Source organism: Zalophus californianus, chromosome 11, assembly GCF_009762305.2.
Source record: "Zalophus californianus isolate mZalCal1 chromosome 11, mZalCal1.pri.v2, whole genome shotgun sequence".
Taxonomy (NCBI): domain Eukaryota; kingdom Metazoa; phylum Chordata; class Mammalia; order Carnivora; family Otariidae; genus Zalophus; species Zalophus californianus.
The window spans coordinates 64,258,996-64,277,453 of record NC_045605.1 but is presented as its reverse complement, the minus strand read 5'-3'; the positions used below and the strand labels follow the sequence as shown (position 1 = coordinate 64,277,453).

General features: G+C 50.6%; 1 protein-coding gene across 8 annotated transcripts in view; it reads left to right on the top strand.

Annotated features, from left to right (window-relative positions):
- The window catches only part of DENND2B (DENN domain containing 2B), a 172,114-nt gene extending 160,158 nt beyond the window's left edge, over positions 1–11,956 (top strand). For 7 of the 8 annotated variants that reach the window (XM_027578979.1, XM_027578978.1, XM_027578980.1 and 4 more), the window contains 7 exons: positions 3,280–3,428; positions 6,961–7,138; positions 7,453–7,494; positions 8,504–8,615; positions 9,385–9,624; positions 10,482–10,568; positions 11,202–11,685. In XM_027578979.1, the coding sequence (XP_027434780.1) occupies positions 3,280–3,428; positions 6,961–7,138; positions 7,453–7,494; positions 8,504–8,615; positions 9,385–9,624; positions 10,482–10,568; positions 11,202–11,236 (843 nt within the window). In that variant the 3' untranslated portion in view covers positions 11,237–11,685. Of the gene's footprint in view, positions 1–3,279; positions 3,429–6,960; positions 7,139–7,452; positions 7,495–8,503; positions 8,616–9,384; positions 9,625–10,481; positions 10,569–11,201 lie in introns of all 8 variants that reach the window. The other variant, XM_027578981.2, reaches the window with a different exon arrangement.
- Positions 11,957–18,458: the final 6,502 nt, after the last annotated feature.

Genomic DNA, 18,458 nt, shown 5'->3' with positions numbered 1-18,458 from the left:
CGAGGGCCACATCACAGTGTGCCTGCTAGGCCAAGTTAAGGATTTTGGAGTTTATGTAAAGCAGGGTTGTAAGATCTGAGATATAATTTTAAAAGCTCACTCTGGCTGCTGTGGAGATCATGGATCGGAGTGAAAGCAGGGAGACCTGCTAGGCTCCCATACAGTAGGACAGGAGATGATATGATAGTAGCTTGGATTAAGGAGCAGTAGAAAAGGTAAGAAGTGGGTGGACTTGAGATACATTTTAGACTTAGGATCAGAAGCGCTTTGTGTCGAGTGGAAATAAGCAATAAGTGTTAGGGAGATTTTAAGCCTAACTCCCAGCCTTCTTTCTGGCTTGAGCTTCAGGGTAGTTGCCGGCGTACTGGCTGTGGAGGGAGTGGGCTCCGAGGAGGAAGCAGGGAAGTGGATTTTTGTATGTATTATGTTTCAGATATCTGGGTGGCACCCAAGAGAAGATGTTTCGTAGCAGAAAGTGTACATAGGGAAGAGAAGAGAGCCTGGACTTGGTCCTCCTCGGACCTGGGGGACTCCAACGTTTGGGGATCCTGCAAAAGAGGAGGAGCAACCCCCAGGAGTGAGAAGACAGGAGGGATAGCAGGCTGTGGCTTGGAAGCCAAGGAAGGGGGCATCTTCAGAAGGAAGGGGTGCTCAGGTGAGGTCAGGAGGAGGAATGGCCAGCTGCCTTGACAAGAGTGGATCTCAGCGGAGCAGGAACTGAGGCGCCCAGATACCTGAGTGGAGTGAGCTGAGAAGTGAACAGGGGTGAGAAGGTGGAAGTAGCCTGTATAGACTTCTCTTCGAGAGGCTTGGTTGTGAAGAGGACTTGGGAAGCGGGGGCAGTGGTTGAAAGGGCGGAGTTTGCGGAAGGCGGTCGTCTGGAGGCTGGTGGGAATGACCCGGCGGAGGCAGAGGTGAAAGGGGACAGTCGGGAGAGGGGCGGGTCAGACTGTGGCCCTGGAGGCGGCAGGGCTGTGGGGTCCAGGGAGGGACTGGCTTCGGTCAGGGGAGATGGGCCCTTCCTTGTGTGATGGCGGGGAAGGGCCGTGGCTTGTAGATTCTGGCTTCTCATCTGATGGCTTCAGTTTTCTCAAAATGGAAAAGAAGGTCATCCTCCGTGAGAGGTGGGTGCTAGGCTTTAGGAGAGGGAAGAAGAAATGAATTCGTTGTTGCAGAGAGCAGGAGAGGGTCTGACTAAAGAAACACAGGGTGTGCTGGGAGTGGTGTGAATGCCAGTTCAGGGCTCTCTCTCAGCCTCTTCTCTCCCACCCTCCTCTGGAGGGACTTTAGGCTCCTGGAGAGGTCTGGCGCAGGATGGCTGGCCCTGCCCCGAGAGCCCAGCAGCACGCCTGGGAGCCCTTCGGGACGGCCCTGTTCTCACCAGCCTCACTTCTCATCACTCTGACTTGAATTGCTTACTGTCGCTGAACCCTGCTTCCTTTTGCCTTGAAGACTCTTCCCTTCTCTCCTTGGACAGCCCAAATGAAGTATCTTGGGCTCTGAGCCACTGCCCTGACCCCTCCCTGCCTCCACCGGGGCTGCTGCCCTTCCTCTCCACCCTCGTGCCGCCCCCTCCCCCCCGCCGTGCAGACGTGAATCATGGCTTCCTCGGTCTGGACACCAGTCTCACAGCTGGGGTTGCTTCGCCTCAGTTGGCCCCACTGGACTGTGACCCTTGAGGGCAGGGATGCATGAGAAGAGGCCCAGGTCCCACCAGCTGCTTCTGTGAATTCTCACACGCTGCGGGGAGCCTGGACCCCAGGGGTCGTAGGAGCGTGGCGCTGTGCTGCAGAGCTGAGCCTGTCGGACTGCGTGAGGCTCTTGGGGGTGGAGGGGTGTGGGGGAGCATCACTGTGACTTCTGGGGACAAGGACGGGGGGGCTCATACAGAGGCCTCTGGTGTCCTTGTGGTGTGGGTTTCCTTCAGGCCACATTCCCTGAGCATTTTGTGTGGGCATGGCATTGTGCTGATCCCTGGGCCTTCTAGGAGTTCACCATCGGTGGGAAAGATAGTGTCCGCTGATCGTTAGGGCACCTTGTGCCCCATCTGCTGCTTCTCTGGGAGCCAGAGGGGTGTATTGAGCTAGGAGTTTAAACTTTCCTTGCTTCGACCCTGAGGAATAAATGAGATGATGTGGGGTAGAAGCCCCTGGAAAAGAGCTCTGACACCACGGGCTGTGCAAGGGACGTCAGTTTTCACCCTGCCTAGCAGGAGGCCTGCACACCCTTGCTGCCCACATGCGCTGAGAGACCAAGGAGAAGACTAGGCAGGCCCCTGTGGTAGCTGCTTCGGCCTGGCCTGAGCTAGTCAGCAGCTCCTCCTGCTCTCACTGCTAGGGTCAATTGCTACCCTTCACCCTCAGGGCTGCCCCCAGGGAAGTGGCTTTTTGTGGCATAGCACTAACCTTGGGAGTGGCCTTGCAACCCCCCTGGAGGGAGGTTGGCTAGGTCTGGCCCTGATAAAGTCCTGCTTCCTGGCATGGTGGGGGAATAGCCAGCCCTTCCCTCGTGCCTTCCTTGGGCCTGGCACAGAGATTGGACAGGCTGATAGAGATAGAGGCCAGAATGGTAGGGCAAACATGACCTCGGGAAGGGAAGTCTAGCAGGAGGGGAGCGGCCATGGCAACAAGGACACTGGCATTGCCTTCCGAGAGATGGCAGCCCAGGGATGTGGAGGTGCCGCTCTTCCTATGGCCTGGGGAGCAGCGATTGGTTGTGGGATGTGGTCGGCGTGGGCGCCGAGACCTCTGCTTGGGGAGATGGACCAGGGGGCGGGGAGCACCCCACAGATGGAGCTGTGTGGTCTCCTTATTCTCCTTATCTGTAAGCGTATTCACCTCTCCTCCTCTTCCCGTGAGCCTGAGGGATGGCTCATCCACTGCTTCCCTCTGGAGCCTCCCCCACATTCCAGTTAGCCCTCTTGCTCACAGGCTAGGTGTCTGAGTACTGTGGGAACAGAGCTGTGGTCTGAGGGGAGAGGGGGACTGGGTCTTATTGCATAGTGGGGTAGATTAGAAACCTGGAAAAGGGAGGGTGGGGAGGGAAACCCACGGCCCGTCACTTCTCTCGGAAGGCAATGCCAGTGTCCTTGTTGCCATGGCCGCTCCCCTCCTGCTAGACTTCCCTTCCCGAGGTCATGTTTGCCCTACCATTCTGGCCTCTATCTCTATCAGCCTGTCCAATCTCTGTGCCAGGCCCAAGGAAGGCACGAGGGAAGGGCTGGCTATTCCCGGGAGTGACACCCACCTCGCCTGCCTTGACCCACTTTCCCCCTCGCAGGTGTTGGAGCTGCGGCGGCCCATGGATTCCCGGCTGGAGCATGTGGACTTCGAGTGCCTTTTCACCTGCCTCAGCGTGCGCCAGCTCATCCGAATCTTTGCCTCGCTGCTGCTGGAGCGCCGAGTCATTTTTGTGGCAGATAAGCTCAGGTAAGGCCCAGCAGGGCAAGGTGAAGAAGAGGGGGAAGGCACGTCCACTAGTTAGTCTGACATGTATTTATGAGCCCTACTTTGTGCCAGCTGCTGTGGTATTGGTGTGGCAGGACTGAGAACCCAAGGGAGGACGTGGCCTGAGGGAGGAAGTGGGGCATTTCCTCTTGTGCCCCAGCCAAGAGTGTGGAGATGCAAACACGTGGATTCGGAGAAAGGCGGGATAAGGAGATTTCTGGCCGATGGCTGCACCTCCCCTGGGAGGGGGGCCGGGCCATCTCTGCGGGATGCAGAGTTTGAGGAGAGTGATGAGCTCTTAGGCAGAGCCACGTGAGGAAGGGGCAGGAGCGCTGACTAGGCGTCGGAGGAGCGCTGAGCCCCCCAGGGAGGAGCCGGTTAGGGCATCACCTGGAGAGGTCACCTGGGGATTTGTGGAGGACAAGGTGAGGCACTGAGGGTGCTGGGGAGCAGAGTGGTTGCAGGAAGGTTGGCCAGTCAAACCAGGAGAGGGAGAAGATGTCCGGGGACAGGAGGTGCCCGTGAGGCAGGGGAGCTGGTTTAGGAGGAATAAGAAAAGAGCGGGATGGATCATAGGTCTTGGTCCGAAACGTTGGCATTTATGATTTTAGAGGTAGAGGACTTCCAGATGCCAAGATCTGGTTGTGGCTATGGGAGGGCTGGTAGCAGGGCCACAGAACATGGGGCGTTGTGGAAGGAGTTGAGCTCTCCTAGGCAGTCAAGATTGACGGGAAAGTGTCTCAGTCTATTCGGGCTGCTATAGCAAAATACCAGACTAGGTGGCCTGGAAACAACAGAAATGTATTTCTCACAGTTCCAAAGGCTGGGCATCCAAGCTCAGGGTGCCAGCATGGATACGTTCTGGTGGGGGCCCGCTTCGTGGTTCACAGCCAGAGCCTTCTCACTGTGGTAGAAGGGGCGAAGGAGCTCTGTGGATCTGTTTCATAAGCACATGAATCCCATTTCCGAGGGCCCCACCTCATGTTTGGGACTCAGGGTTTCAACATAGGAATTTTGGAGGGCACAGATACTTAAACCATAGCATGGAGTCTATGTGGGGAGTGGACAGGCAAGTAGAGGATGAGATCTTGGCAACATGTTATGTATTTTTTTTGTCAGAGGATCCATCACGGGAAGAAGTGGTTTCTTTAGAATGGTGGAATTAATTCAGTCATTGGGACATTTATTAGCCCACCTGCTCTGTGCCATACCGTATGCCATGTGCTGATAGGAGGGGCAGAAAAGGACGGTCCTCAGTAGGCCCAGGCTCTCTAGGGTCTTCCTTTCTGTGTGAGGGGCTACTGAGGGGAGCAGGAGAAAGGGACTCCTGCGTGCCCTCACAGGGGCACTGGGCAGGATGCCAGGCCACCCTTGGCCCAGGAGAAGGAAGAGGAGGAAATGCCAGGCTGCTGACTTGTTCAGAGAAGGCCCGCTTTAGAAATGAAAATGGCCCCTCACTTCCCGCCCCAGCCTCAGTGTCTCTGTATCCCACAGTTGTGTGTGTCTTGCGGTCCCTCAGGAAGGGGCTCAGGACAGCAGCCCGGTGGAGCCCCTGTCTGCTGCCTCCCTGCCACCCATGTTCACTGTCCCTCAACAAGGGAGGCTCTAGTCTGGCCAGACTGTGGTGTCCCTACCGAAGCCTAGACCCTGAGGAGGTTTCTTTTTCCTGAGGGTTCCATTCCCTCACTCAGGGCTTCCTCTTTGCCGCCTCCACCCGTAGCCCAGCTCCAGGAGGGCTCTGAGCACATTGCTGCACCATTCTGGAAGGAAAGTACCCCAGGGCTCTGTTCTTTGCCGGGCTCAGCATTCAAGTTCTGCCACTCTTGGGCCTAAGAAGAGATACCCACTCTCCTCAGGGTCTGCCTGTGACTGGAGACGGGCAGGGTGGGCAGCCCAGTGATGACAACCGGCCTGGACTGGGTCAGGGCTCAGTGAGTCTGAGCCAGCCTCACGTTCTGTTGCTCACATTTTAGGTTGTCCACAAATCCTTTGTCCCTCCAGGTCTAGTTTGGATGTCTGAGTATATGGAAGGGGTGCGCCGTATGTGTGTACAGGCTCTGCAGTGATTAGCCCTAGGGGCTATACAAAACCTTCTGTCTCCAAAGAGCCAGGCCTGTTGGAGGGGAAGGTGGAGATCAATGTGTCCCTCAATGCTGAGACAGCCCTTTTCTAGATCTTCTCCAGATGGCTCCCCTCGAGGTGTGGGGAGCTGCTGTCCCCAGGGGAAGGGCTGTCAGAGCCAGGATACCTGTGTCTCTGCCTCAAGGCCCGACACTATTAGGTGTCTGTAGGATGGCAGGACAGCCCAGCAAGGCACTGGCTGATGAAATACTTGTGAACATCCAGCGGTCCTTCTAGAAAAGGGGGTTTGTTTCTGTCATGGATTGGAACCATGTGCTCTGACTGGTGGGGCATTAATCAGGAAAGGGGGAGAATTCCTACGGGAGCTGATCAAGTAGAGTCTATTGTGGCTAATAGGTAGGACCAACAGAGACAGAGGGTCAGAGTGGGAAAATCAAGCTTAAAACTGAACTTGACTGTGGGCCTCTGCCTCCTCATCCATAATATGGTTCCCAGAGGAAGGCCTTTGATTCTCCTCCCAGCAGATGGGTTGTTCAAGCCAGGTGTGTCTCCTGTGTTTACCAGTGCCCCACACTGGCCCTCAACACACGTGGGGAGTGCACACTCACTTCTGCTCCTTCTAGCTAGCACCCTAGAGGGCTTCCTCCCCTCTTGCATTGGTCATTCTGCTCAGATGGCTGGTCCTGGAGTGCTGCTGGGTCTAGAGGCCCAGAGCCCCATCTAGGCCAAGAGAGGGATGACCCCACTGAGACCTTAGGTTATTTTTTGGAGCCTGAGAAGAAAGGTGGGCGTGGGCACTTTTTTCAGCTTGGTAGGAATGGTGCCGGGCTCCTCACCTCGGTCAGTGGTCCTCAGTTAGACCACTCTTTGCGATTACAGTGAGGAAGGGTTGGATAGACGGCAGAGTAGTCAAGTGACAACTGGGCTGGGAGACAGGACAACTGTGTCCCAGGCCGGCCCCTTATGAAACTGACCCTTCGTAGCTGTGGCCCCAGCTAGAACATGTAGAATTGATAAGACAACCCCTGAGGGTCTTCCAGCTCTTACACACTACAAATCTGTGATCGACTCTTGCTCCCCTTACCTTCATATTCCCTGGCTTGAGCTGATACTTCCCCACCAGGTTAGGCCTGTCTGTGATTAGGGTGGCCCTTGGTGGTATGTATGTGAGTCGTTTGTGAATTTAAGTGTTGCTGTGTACCTTCGTGGCTGTTCCTAGGTCGAGTCCCAAAGAAGGTCGGTACCAGTGTCCTTGAGGCCCTGAGTGGTGGGAATGTGGGGGCTTCACCAGTCTGCAGGGTCAGATCCTGACCTGAACTCCATCAGCACTTTTGTTGCACTGGGTGGTTTAACCCATAAAAGGATGCTCGAACTCCCCTTCCCCAAAGGTCCTGGGCCTGGGCTCAGATGTGTGTCTCTGTCTGTCTACCAGTACCCTCTCCAGCTGCTCCCATGCCGTGGTGGCCTTGCTCTACCCCTTCTCCTGGCAGCACACCTTCATTCCTGTCCTTCCGGCCTCCATGATTGACATCGTCTGCTGTCCCACACCCTTCCTGGTTGGCCTGCTCTCTAGCTCCCTCCCCAAACTGAAGGAGCTGCCCGTGGAGGAGGTGGGCCATTGTCTGGGGGACCAGCTGGGTGAGGGGTGGAGGAAGGAAGGGACCGAAGGAACAGAAACTCCCAGGAGGGAGGGAGGGAGGGAGGGGTAGAGGGGGAAAGGAAGGGACCAAGACCACTGGGATCTTCTCACTTGTGGCCCCTGGGCCTCTCTGCCCAGCTCCTGTCCCTTTTCCCCGGGCGCTCTATCCCTGGTTGGAGTTATTCCTGTTGTCTGACTCTGGGAATCCAGGAGGTCTGGAGGCCTAGAGAGGGCATTGCAGGGGCTCATTCCCTGCATCACTGTCACTAATACTCTTTCTCTTAGGCACTGATGGTGAATCTGGGATCCGACCGATTCATCCGACAGGTAAGAAAGAACAGGACACCAGAGAATATGGCCTGCCTTAGGGTACGTGCCTGTTTGCTGCAGGCCGCCAGGCACCCAACACTGTTACACATGTTGTTCAACCTTCACAGCCTATTTGTTGAGCTCTCTGGGCTCCATATTCACAGACTAGACAAGGGTGGGGAGGGAGAAACTGATCTGGGAAGTCTTGACCCCAGCAGGATCTGCCTTTCTGGTTGGGATCATCCAGTGTGATGAGAATGTGGGAGTGTGAAGAGCATGGCCTGGAAGTCTGAACACTTGAGGTCTGGCTCTGCCACCTTTGAGCCACACGATGTCAGACGGGCCTCTGAACTTCTCTGAGCCAGAGTTCTCATCTCTAAAGCAGGCATGGTGACACCACCTGCCTTGAAATGTTGCTGGGGGATGATACATGATGCACAGAATGCTATGGACTGTCGAGGTTTGCAATCATCATTGTAACTTCAGAAAGCCTTTGTTAGTCATGGAAATGCTTCCGGCTCTCCACTAAGGAGCACAACCCACTGGTGTGCCCTCTGGGAAGGTACAGTCTATCACACACCAGTGACAGCTGCCACTCCTGGGTACAAGGCATCAAGGTACAGACACGGAACCAGAATGCAGAGACAGGAACGACAGCCTAACCTCATACCTGAGACCCAGGCTGGGCCATAGTTTCCCTGCCCCGAGCCAGCTCTGCTTCCCACTGTGGAGCTGGAGATGGAGGAGCCAGGGAGGCTTCATCAGGGTGCTGGGCGAGGAACCCCGAGCTGGTCCTGGGCAGTGAATGCCACGGCTTCCACCACTTTTTATCTGTGTGACCTTGGATGAGTTTCTTAACCTTTCTCTCTGCTCAGCTTCTCATTGTAAAATGAGGTTGATAATAGTATCAGGATTTGGGGGAGGAAGGAGTAAGATTATATATTTAAGCTCTTCGGATGGCCTGGCATATAGTAAGTGCTCAGTCAGTGTCTGTGATCATGATGACTGTACTTTCCTTCCCCTGTAGATGGATGATGAGGACACACTGTTACCGAGGAAGCTACAGGCGGCTCTGGAGCAGGCTCTAGAGAGGAAGAACGAACTGATCTCCCAGGACTCTGACAGCGACTCCGATGATGGTGAGTGAGGCTCGCCCCGGGCAGAATCAGCTCTGGCCCGGGGCCTCCCTCTGCTCTGGCCCCGGGCCTCATGGTACCAGGGCCCTGTTTCTACATACCAGATCTTTCTGGTTGACGAGGCTCCAGGTATAGGACCTTGGTCTCAGGCTAGCCTAGAATTCTCTAGCCCCACTACCAATGGGCTCAGGGAGTAATGGGCCTGAGGAGAGAGAAGTATTTTGGTAGTTTGTCAGAGGGAGTTGAGAAACGTAAACAACATTGGGGGCACTTGTAGGGTGGCCCAGGCTAGAAAGCTACCCTCTTCCCTCTAATTCTTCTCTACCTCAGAAGTTTTGAGAAAGAAAACCCAAAGATATATGGCAACGCCCAGACTCTTCTTGCTGATAGGAAGCTAGTTATCCTTCCCTCAGGGGTCTTGCCTTGAGTCCCTGCAGGAGATGGAGGGAACTTCCTCTTCTTGTGAAGCCCAGGAATACCACCAAGGGTGACGGGTATGGGGAAAGTGATCCTCTGGTCTCTGATTTCCACTCTCATTTGCACGGTGAATATTTGTCAACTTCCACGTGCAGAGCACAGTTTCTGACCTTCCAGCTCAGGGGCTAGTTACAGGCCCAGGAGCACAAGACATAAAGTTTCAAAAACGGATAAGTGGTTCTGGCTAGAAATTCTCTTGGGGAGAGGGAGATAATACCAGCTAGAGGTTGGGGTTGGAGGTTGGAGATGACCGTTTCTTGAACTGAACCTCAAAGATTTGTCTTTTCTCTTCCAGAATGTAATACCCTCAATGGGCTGGTGTCGGAGGTGTTTATCCGGTTCTTTGTGGAGACTGTTGGGCACTACTCCCTCTTCCTGACTCAGAGCGAGAAGGGAGAGAGGGCCTTTCAGCGAGAGGCCTTCCGCAAGTCTGTGGCCTCCAAGAGCATCCGCCGTTTTCTTGAGGTTTTTATGGAGTCTCAGATGTTTGCAGGCTTCATCCAAGACAGGGAGCTAAGAAAGTGTCGGGCAAAGGGTAAGGCCAGAAGAGCTTGGGGTTGGTTGCTGTGGGTCCTCTTCTGCTACCAGCAGGCCTGAATAACTGGGCACCGTGACGGAAGCTCTTAGCTATCAGCTAGAGTCAGGCCTCCTAACATCCCTTTCTTCTGATACAAACTGCCAAGGGAGCTTTCTTCTCCTGTCGCAGTAAATGCCTTCCCAAGGCTGTGCACAGGCTGGAGCCTTGTGGCTGGTAGGGCTCCTCTCCACCCTAGAGCAGCATGCCATTGGTAGCCCATCCCCTCTTCAGATGCTCTTCTTCTTCAGAGAAGAAGACCAGACTGAGCAATTTAGGGGGTTCTAAGAACCACAGGTTGGAGAAGCCCTTGATGAAAATTGAGCTAGCTCTCTGAGGTTGGTGGTAGCCTCCATTCAGAATAGAAGGTCACCTTGTCTCTAGTTATTTCATCAGTTCAGCTCACTCTAGGACTTTTTTTTTTTTTTACATCTCAAGATCCTTCTGTCTAACCTCAGGGTTGTTACATCTTCTGTCCACTAATACTGTCCATTTAGTCTAACAAGCCTTTTGGAACAACATGGGGTAGAGTGATCTAAGAGGACCTAGAGAAGGCGCCCAGCTCTGAAAACAAGGAGTGGCATCTTTGTCTTATGGAATGCAGCTCAGGCACATGCACCGGGAGGTGCTTGAGGGCCTCTCGCTTCAGCAGTGAGCACCGTGAGATGTTATTAATTATAGTTCTGATGAGATAGTCTGAATTCTAATAAGATGCTCCTATGAATTGTAATTGCAGATTCTGGTTTCTCTGTGCCCAATAGGCCGCCCCTCCCCTTCCTGCAATAACGGTTCTGTTCCCTGTTCCTCCTCTTCTGCAGGCCTCTTTGAGCAGAGAGTGGAACAGTATTTAGAGGAACTTCCAGACACTGAGCAGAGTGGGATGAATAAGTTTCTCCGAGGTTTGGGTAAGTAGCATGGTCACTGATGAGATAGGAGTTCAGCAAGAAGCTGGGGCCGGGGCATCTGTACCCAAACTACTCTAAACCAATGCCAGTGGGTATTTATATTGGGGCTGTAGACAGAACTGTAAGAGATCCCCTGGTGAAGAGGTTCCCAGCCCAGTCCTTTAAGAGCATTTAGTACAGTATTTACCAAATTGCAGAACCAGGAGAAACTACAGATCCTTACATAAACCAGGTCTTTTTCCATGTGCTCCTTCTTGAGTGTATATGAGGGTGCTAGGGGCAGTGAGCTTTTCTCTAGGCCATAAAGGGGTCTACAAAGGTCTCGGTGCCAGAGTGCCCTTCTCTGAAAACCTCCACTCCCTTCAAAGAGCTCAGCCAGCTAAATCATGGAATCATAGCATGTCTCCGTTTAAAGGGAAATTGGGGCCAAAGAAGTTAAATAGCTTGCCCACAGCCCCAGAGTGATTGATACCAGTGCCCTAATTAGAGCTCTAGCGTTATTTTCCCTGCCCCGGATCAGACCCGTCACAGCTGAAATCCAGGCTTTCTAGCCCTGTCTGCCGCTGAGAGGGTTAGGGCTGTTTCAGGAGTTGATACTGAAACCTTCTCACTTTTGCCGTCTCTGACCCACAGGCAACAAAATGAAGTTCCTCCACAAGAAGAACTAAGCCCCTTTCCCAGTAACGGAATCCAGTGCCTTGCCGAGCCTGGAGCCTGGGGAGGGGGCTGGCTTGGGGCCCTCTGGGCTTCTGTGGCTGCTCTCCCCCCACAGACCCCAGCCTCCAAGCCAGCCCACCTCTGCCTTCACGATATCCCAGGATACTGTTTGTAAATAATCTGCTGTAAGCTTTCTTATCTCTTTTTGTAACAAGCAAAGAGAATCTGGTAAATATTTGTATATTCCCAAGGGGCTGGGTGCTGGCGACTGGCCAATTATGTGCAGCTGACTGTCTCAGCCGAACCACTGATCTTCCCCTGGAGGCTCCTGGCCTGCCTGCCTGAGGCCCCTGCTGCCAGTCTTGGGCCCTGGAGAGCAGATGCTGTCTTGTTATGTACAGGAGGACTATTTTTTTTTTTTAATCTTAGAGTTTCTATTTTTTTCTAGTAGTCCCCTTCCCCTAACCCTCTGTTTTTGAAAGGCAAAGGCCAATCTATCCCCACTTGCAACGTGGTACCAGGCTCTCGGGCCTGGCCTTCTCTTGTTCCTCCCACCTTTGTGATGGTCAGTGAGTCACGGGAAGCCCCCCCCCCCCCCCACGCCCGGCAGTGCCAGTGCTCTCCGGGCCCAGCTCCCAGTCTGTGGTGGCCACGATGCGGTACAGGGCATCCCTCCTTCCCACCATCTACGGGTGTTCTCAATAAACAGTGTAAAGTTGTTTGGGCCCAGAGACCTGTGTGTTCCTTGGCTTCATTTTCTAGAGTTCTCTCTCCTGGGGGATGGGCTGAGATAGGCCAATCAGGAATGAAACACCATCATGCAGGGAATTGAGGACTTCATTGAGAGTTTAGTGTCAGTGTGAGTCACTTACCTCCCCTGAAATCAAGTTCTCTGGCTTGAACCATTATGACTGGTCTTAGAAGATACCTTGTCATTGTTCTTGTTCAGCTTGCCTCTTCAATAACCAACTGTTCAGACTGTCTCCGTGTTCCCAGTGATGGAAAGAATGCTCAGTGCTTTCAACTCCACTGTTAGGTGAATCTTAACATTTTCCTATTTAGTATGAAGCCCTTAAGATATCATTGGGTACCCTGACATTGGTGGGGTGAAGCTCAGTGAAAGCCAACCCAGGCTTACTCATAGCCCTGGCCCATTGCCTATAGCTCTTCTGTCATTCTGTGACTGGTTTTCTCCTGTTGGAACCCTAGGTTTGCATGCAGAAACTTCTGCAATATTCCATGGAAAAGCAAGAAGAGAAGCAGGGCGGGGAATATGGGTGGCTTATGCTTTCCACCCAGAGACCGTGAAAATTTCCAAGTTGAGATATGAGGCAGTAAGCTGGAACTCTTCACTGGAATTCAGTTTGGGGCTGGCAGGATTTGAACCAAGGAGTAGATCTTTCCTGTCCTTCCACCCTGGCCTACTTAAACAGGAGACAGTCCTATCCTGAATTCCCTTCCCTCCTTCTTCCCATTTCCACTGAGGCCCACGCAGGTCCCAACCTGTCTGGGATTTGGGGTTGCTATCTGCCTCCTAAAGTAGAGGGTTTGTCTTCTGGGAAGACAAGGTCGTCTTCTCCTCTGAAAAAGCCTCCTACATAGTTGGCTTTGGCATCTTCCCGTAGGGAGGCAGAGATTGAGGCCTCGTGAGTCTGAGTTTTCAGCTGAGGTAGAGAAGACAGTGCTTATCACCAGGAAGTCCAAGGTCGGGTGTAGTTACCTCCAGGACTCATTACTGTTAACCCAGCCTGGGCTTCATGACAGTCCTAGAAGTAGATTCCTTAACAATAAAATAATATTACAGTTTCCAAAAGGTGCTATTTCTTTCTCCTTTCCTTCTCCCACTCCCCTCTTTTTTAATGTGACTCCAAAGAATCCTCACAGACATGTGATCAGCTCACAAGAGATATAGGTATAAATTCCTTTTTTAAAAATAAACTTTGAAACTTTTATGTATCTTTAAAATCTTAAGATACCTAAGATTAACCCTAAGGATTCCTTCCTCTTACGATGGCCACAGCTTTCATCCTAATTCAGAAAATCAGTACTGGCACATAATGGCTCTGGGTGGGCTGCAAGGGTCCATACGGTGAGTACTATGGGCAAGGTACAGAAGACTTTGGGGGAATATAGAAGAGGGTGTGTCCAGGGGGCCTGGTATGGGGTTCACAAAAAGTGGTCAGGATTTCTTTCCAAGTTCTGTTTTACATGATTTCTCAACCCCTAAACAGATGGTTCTAAACCCTGTCGGATCCAACACTCTCCTTTTCTATAGCAAATACTCTAACTCCCCCCCTTACTATCCTGAAATGAAATTCATAGATAACGTAACCTAAACACACCTTAACTTTCAGGGAAATGGGGAGAAATAAAAGGAAGTATTTTGTTATAACATGTATTTAAATATGTAAATGCTTGGGTACAGCTGTACTAGAATATATAATGAGGTCAGATGCTTACACCTGTACATAGAATTACTGTGAAGGCCGCAGCTACACATGCACAGACAAAAGTGTGTTGTGTTAGCAACTCAAATTCTACTGAGTAAGTGTTACCATTGGTAAGAGAGTTGAACAACTTTTTATTTTAGAGGGTAGGGAGGGGCAGAGGGAGAGGGAGAGAGAATCTTAAGCAGGCTCCGTGCCCAGCATGGAGCCCAGCGCGGGGCTCAGTCTCAAGACCCTGAGATCATGACCTGAGTTAAAATCAAGAGTCAGATGCTTAACTGACCGAGCCACACAGGCGCCCCAGAGAACTGAACAACTTTTGGCAATATTCTGAGCAAAACACAGTATGAGGTTTCCCTTGACTAAAACAGCATTTGGAATCCTGGAAAACAAAGAAGTATATGAAAACTGGGGGGGAGGGGGATTTTTTTTTTATTATGTATAAAATGGAAGTAGACTTAAACTAGACTTTTTTGTTGTTTAGAATCAACCCATACATTGCAGGATGTCTAGCAACCTTGGTTGCTTCCCCTCCATGATTGTGACGGACAAAACTGCCCATTCATTTCCAAACTGCCCCCCCCTAGAGGATGGTTTTGCCACCATTGAGAGCAAGTGTCTTTAAACTGCCTTTCTGACAACCCTAGGGCACTTACTCAGGGGCAAGACAATACTGTCTCCTCTACCAGAAGTCCGAGTGCCTACGGAATGTCAGCCTTCCTCTATTATGGAGTCGAGAAAGGCCCTGGTTTTATTTAGTTTGGTGACTTTTAGAGCAGGGCGGGCTGCCATTACATCCTCCTAAATGCCTTTTGTTTTTTTTTAACTAAATATGCATGCTCTGGTAAACTATAGTGTCAAAATGAGGAGTCTGGTTTCTTAAAGGCAATATTTTGAAGGAGTGCCCTTGGAAAGCGATATTATTCCAACTCCAGCTCATACTGGAATTAGGGCTCCCCAAAAATCATTCTAATTACAATCACAGCTCAGTTCAAATTTTTGCTAAAAATAATACCCTTTATTTTACATGGAGACTTGTAACTTGTACCCAAAGTGACTTATTTATAAAGATAAATAAACATTTAAAAAACAAAGTGGGAATAAAAGTAAAACAAAACTTGGGCTGTAAAATAGAGCCAAAATGAAACATACACTTGAACTTCTATTCTTACTAAGGGTGATACACAAAATTAGTTTCTAGAGCCAAAGTGGTAGTATGCATTCCAAAACATCTTGTTTATTTGCCTATGGAGGTGGGGGTAGGTGTCACTTAAAAAGTCATGAAAACTCTAGACCAAGAGAAACTACTACTTTCGGTACTGACAAGTTAGTGGTAACTTGGAAATTATTTTCTGTCCATTTATATTGCCTTTTGATATAAATATGAATTTGGTTAAGCAAGAAACGCAAACTATCAGAACATACATCTCCCTCACCTCCCGCAGCTCATGAAGAAAATGCCTTATGTTCTCCCAGAACATTTCCATTTCCATGTATGTACAAACAGGTGTCCAAGGTACCTTGAACACCGTAGCTGGCGCTCATCTTTTTGACAACTAACAAGCTAATTCTGGGAAATTTGGAAATTCCCCTTTTTCACGTGTGTATAAAGACCGTGTTTCCGTAAGCGCGGCCTAAGCACGACCTCAAGCGCTTCAAGGTTGGCCCGGCCTCCAATTCTGAAGGGGCCCACGCCCGCCGGGCGCCGGCAGAGTTTAACCTCCCGCCTAGCCCGGGAGTCTCTCCGCTGCGCGACTAGCCCGGCCCCGCCCCTTCCGGAACTGGCTGAGCCCACAGAGGGAACCGGCGCCGTGCGTGCTTCCGGTCGTGGGAGCGGGCAAGGTTAACGTGTGCCCGGAACAAGAATCTCACACGCTCCGGAAGTGGTTCTCCGGGGCTGAGGCGAGACGAGCTGACTAGTGGGGCTGTTGTGTGACAGCGTCGCAGAGGTCGGACAGTGTAAACCACAGGGGTAGCCGCGAGAGCGCCAGGCCCTGCAGGGCTCTGGCCGCTGCCATCCTCGTCGTCCGCCTTCCAATGCTGCACGCCTTCCGCCGATGGTGCGCCCTTAGGCTTGTTTTCAGGCTAGGGGCTGACTGCGTTTGGCTTAGCCATCAAGTAAGAATACGCATATTTGAATTGAAAGCTTAAATTCGATTTAGCGGATTTTGATAATGGGGTCGGGTCCAATATCGCCAACTGATACTTGTTAGAGCTGCAGCTTCGAGGTTTGGATGAAAATGTATCTAAAGCACATGTACTTTAGGCCAGACATCCTTAGCAATTCAAGCTTATAGAAAATAAGCATGTCCACCTGATGTGCTAGGTGACGTGACTTTTCCAGTTTGAAGAGGTAAACAAATGGTTGAAGACCACGGAGTTACAGAGGCATCTAACAAAGCTCTGCTCTCCCTTTTTGGGAGGACTTCCATTAACCCTGTGCACCATCAGCCACTAAAGAGACCAGTAGCAGTGTGGGCCTCTGTGCCTGCAGGACAAGACTAATCAAAGCTTGGCAACTTCGTTTCCTCAGCGTGGACTCTGTATCAGTGGCCCGTTGCACGCAAATACAAAGTCAAAACTAAGGTTTGCGCTTGGTCCCATCAAGAGCCAAGTGGTCACTATGTCTGCACTCTTCATTTGTAACATCAAAGTATGGCTTTGCCTTCTGGCTTCCTTGGCAATATTAACACCAGCATACAAGATTGGAGTGAATATTATCCCACTCAACCCCATCCTGTTTATGGATAGTGACGCTGCACAGTTAATAATGAATTTCTGGTAAGAAACTGGCTAAGGGCCTAGTTTTCATGTATGGTCCCACTAAATCCCACCTGTCCAAGCCTAACCATTTAGCTGTCAGCCCCACCCCAATCTATCCACTTGCCAAGTCCTGTCCATTGGGTTTTCTGAATCCTATCGTCTTGCTTTCTCATTCCCATTTTCTTTGTCCCAACTCCCACTGTAGCCAAGTCCCTAACTACATTCTTATTTTGCTTAACTTTTCCGAACTGGTTAGCATGTTTGCTCTTCCCTCTGCTTGGATCCTTTTGCCTTGACTTAATCAGACCAAGGGGATTAATTTGTCTGCCCCCTTAATCATTCACAACGTAAGTCAAAAAGGTTCAGTAAATGCTTCCATTTTACTTAATCCACACAATCCTCAATTTTAAAGATGAGAAAATTGGACTAAGCTTAAGCCACACACAGCTGTTAAGGTTTGGATCAAAAGCTCAAACCCCATCTACTCTACATGTTTGTATCTTCAGTGTCTAACTGTAACCAATTTAGACATTAAATTCTTAGTATCAACTACAACCCATTTCAGATCCATGACCTCAACTTCCATATTGTAGGTCCTCCAAAAGACAGTAAAGGACAACCAGTTTTACCTTTCTTCATCAGGCTGATCATCAAAGAACACATCCAAATTATCCATTTGTTTGTCCAACTGAGCAAACCTTCCCAGCACTTAACCCATCAGCTAAGTTTGCTGTCCATTTTCCTTTTACTTGAGGGTCTGCAAAATCCTCTAAAGGTAGTCACAAACTTGTCCCATAGAAACTCATGGTTCCCAGCCCACGTATCACCCGAGGACTAAGGAAACAACACTGCCAAACGAAACCTAGTTATATTTTAAGTGTCACCCTATTCCTTTGGACAGGGTTCTAGAAAGCAACTTTTATTTTGGGCCAAAGAGAACTTTGTTAAGTTCTGTGAAGAACTAGAAAAACTGTTAGTCAATTTACCCTGAGATCTGAAGGTCCTATCTGCACATAAGCACTGGTCATCATTATGGTTTTGTAGGAGGTAACAAACCCTAGAAAACCCAATTCCAGCTTCTAGCTTTTTCCAAATTCTATGCTAAATACATTTCAGACTAGAATCTTTAGCATTTCATGATGTAGTTCTTTGAATTAATGCACAGGGATACATAAATCCTGACAATGCTTTTTAGATTCCAAACCACTTCCATGTGTAAAAGCCCTGGTGTGTTTAACATTCAGACAGCTGGGCCCCACCTCAAGATTCTGGAATGGTATGGTAAATAATGGGGGGGGGGTCAAGGAGGAAAAACTTTAGGTTCAGAAATTAATCCTTCAAATTCACTTTAATCCTATCATTCTGTCCACGTTTTAGAATGTGCCCCATCAAAACTGAGTCTTCCCTTTTGGGGTGCCCGACTGGCTCAGATGGTAGAGCAAGTAACTCTTAATCTCAGGGTCATGAGTTCAAGCCCCATGTTGGGTGGAGAGCTTACTTTAACAAAACGTAACAAACCGAGTTTTCCCCTTTGAACCATGTACTACAGTTATTTTTTTTTAAAGATTTTATTTGAGAGAGAGAGAATGAGAGAGAGAGCACAAGAGGGAAGAGGGTCAGAGGGGAGAAGCAGACTCCCTGCTGAGCAGGGAGCCCGATGTGGGACTCGATCCCGGGACTCCAGGATCATGACCTGAGCCGAAGGCAGTCGCTTAACCAACTGAGCCACCCAGGCGCCCTGTACTACCGTTAAAAAGTGTGTTCTCCCCCCTCACTGTAAATTCAGAATATACAATGCAAACTGGCCTTTCAACTACATGTGCTATCATTCTCATGTTATAAATGAAAATGTTCAAGTTAGGTATTGGGCCAAGTCCTCTAAGTGCTGGTGCTCTCTTTCACACTTTCTGAGGGGAGTTGGCAGAGGGTCTCAGGCCCTCATACCCTTACTCCTAGAATCTGTTAGGTGGATTTCTGATGTACAGGTAAGGAGGTAGGGGTGCTAAAGCATTTACACCCAGAC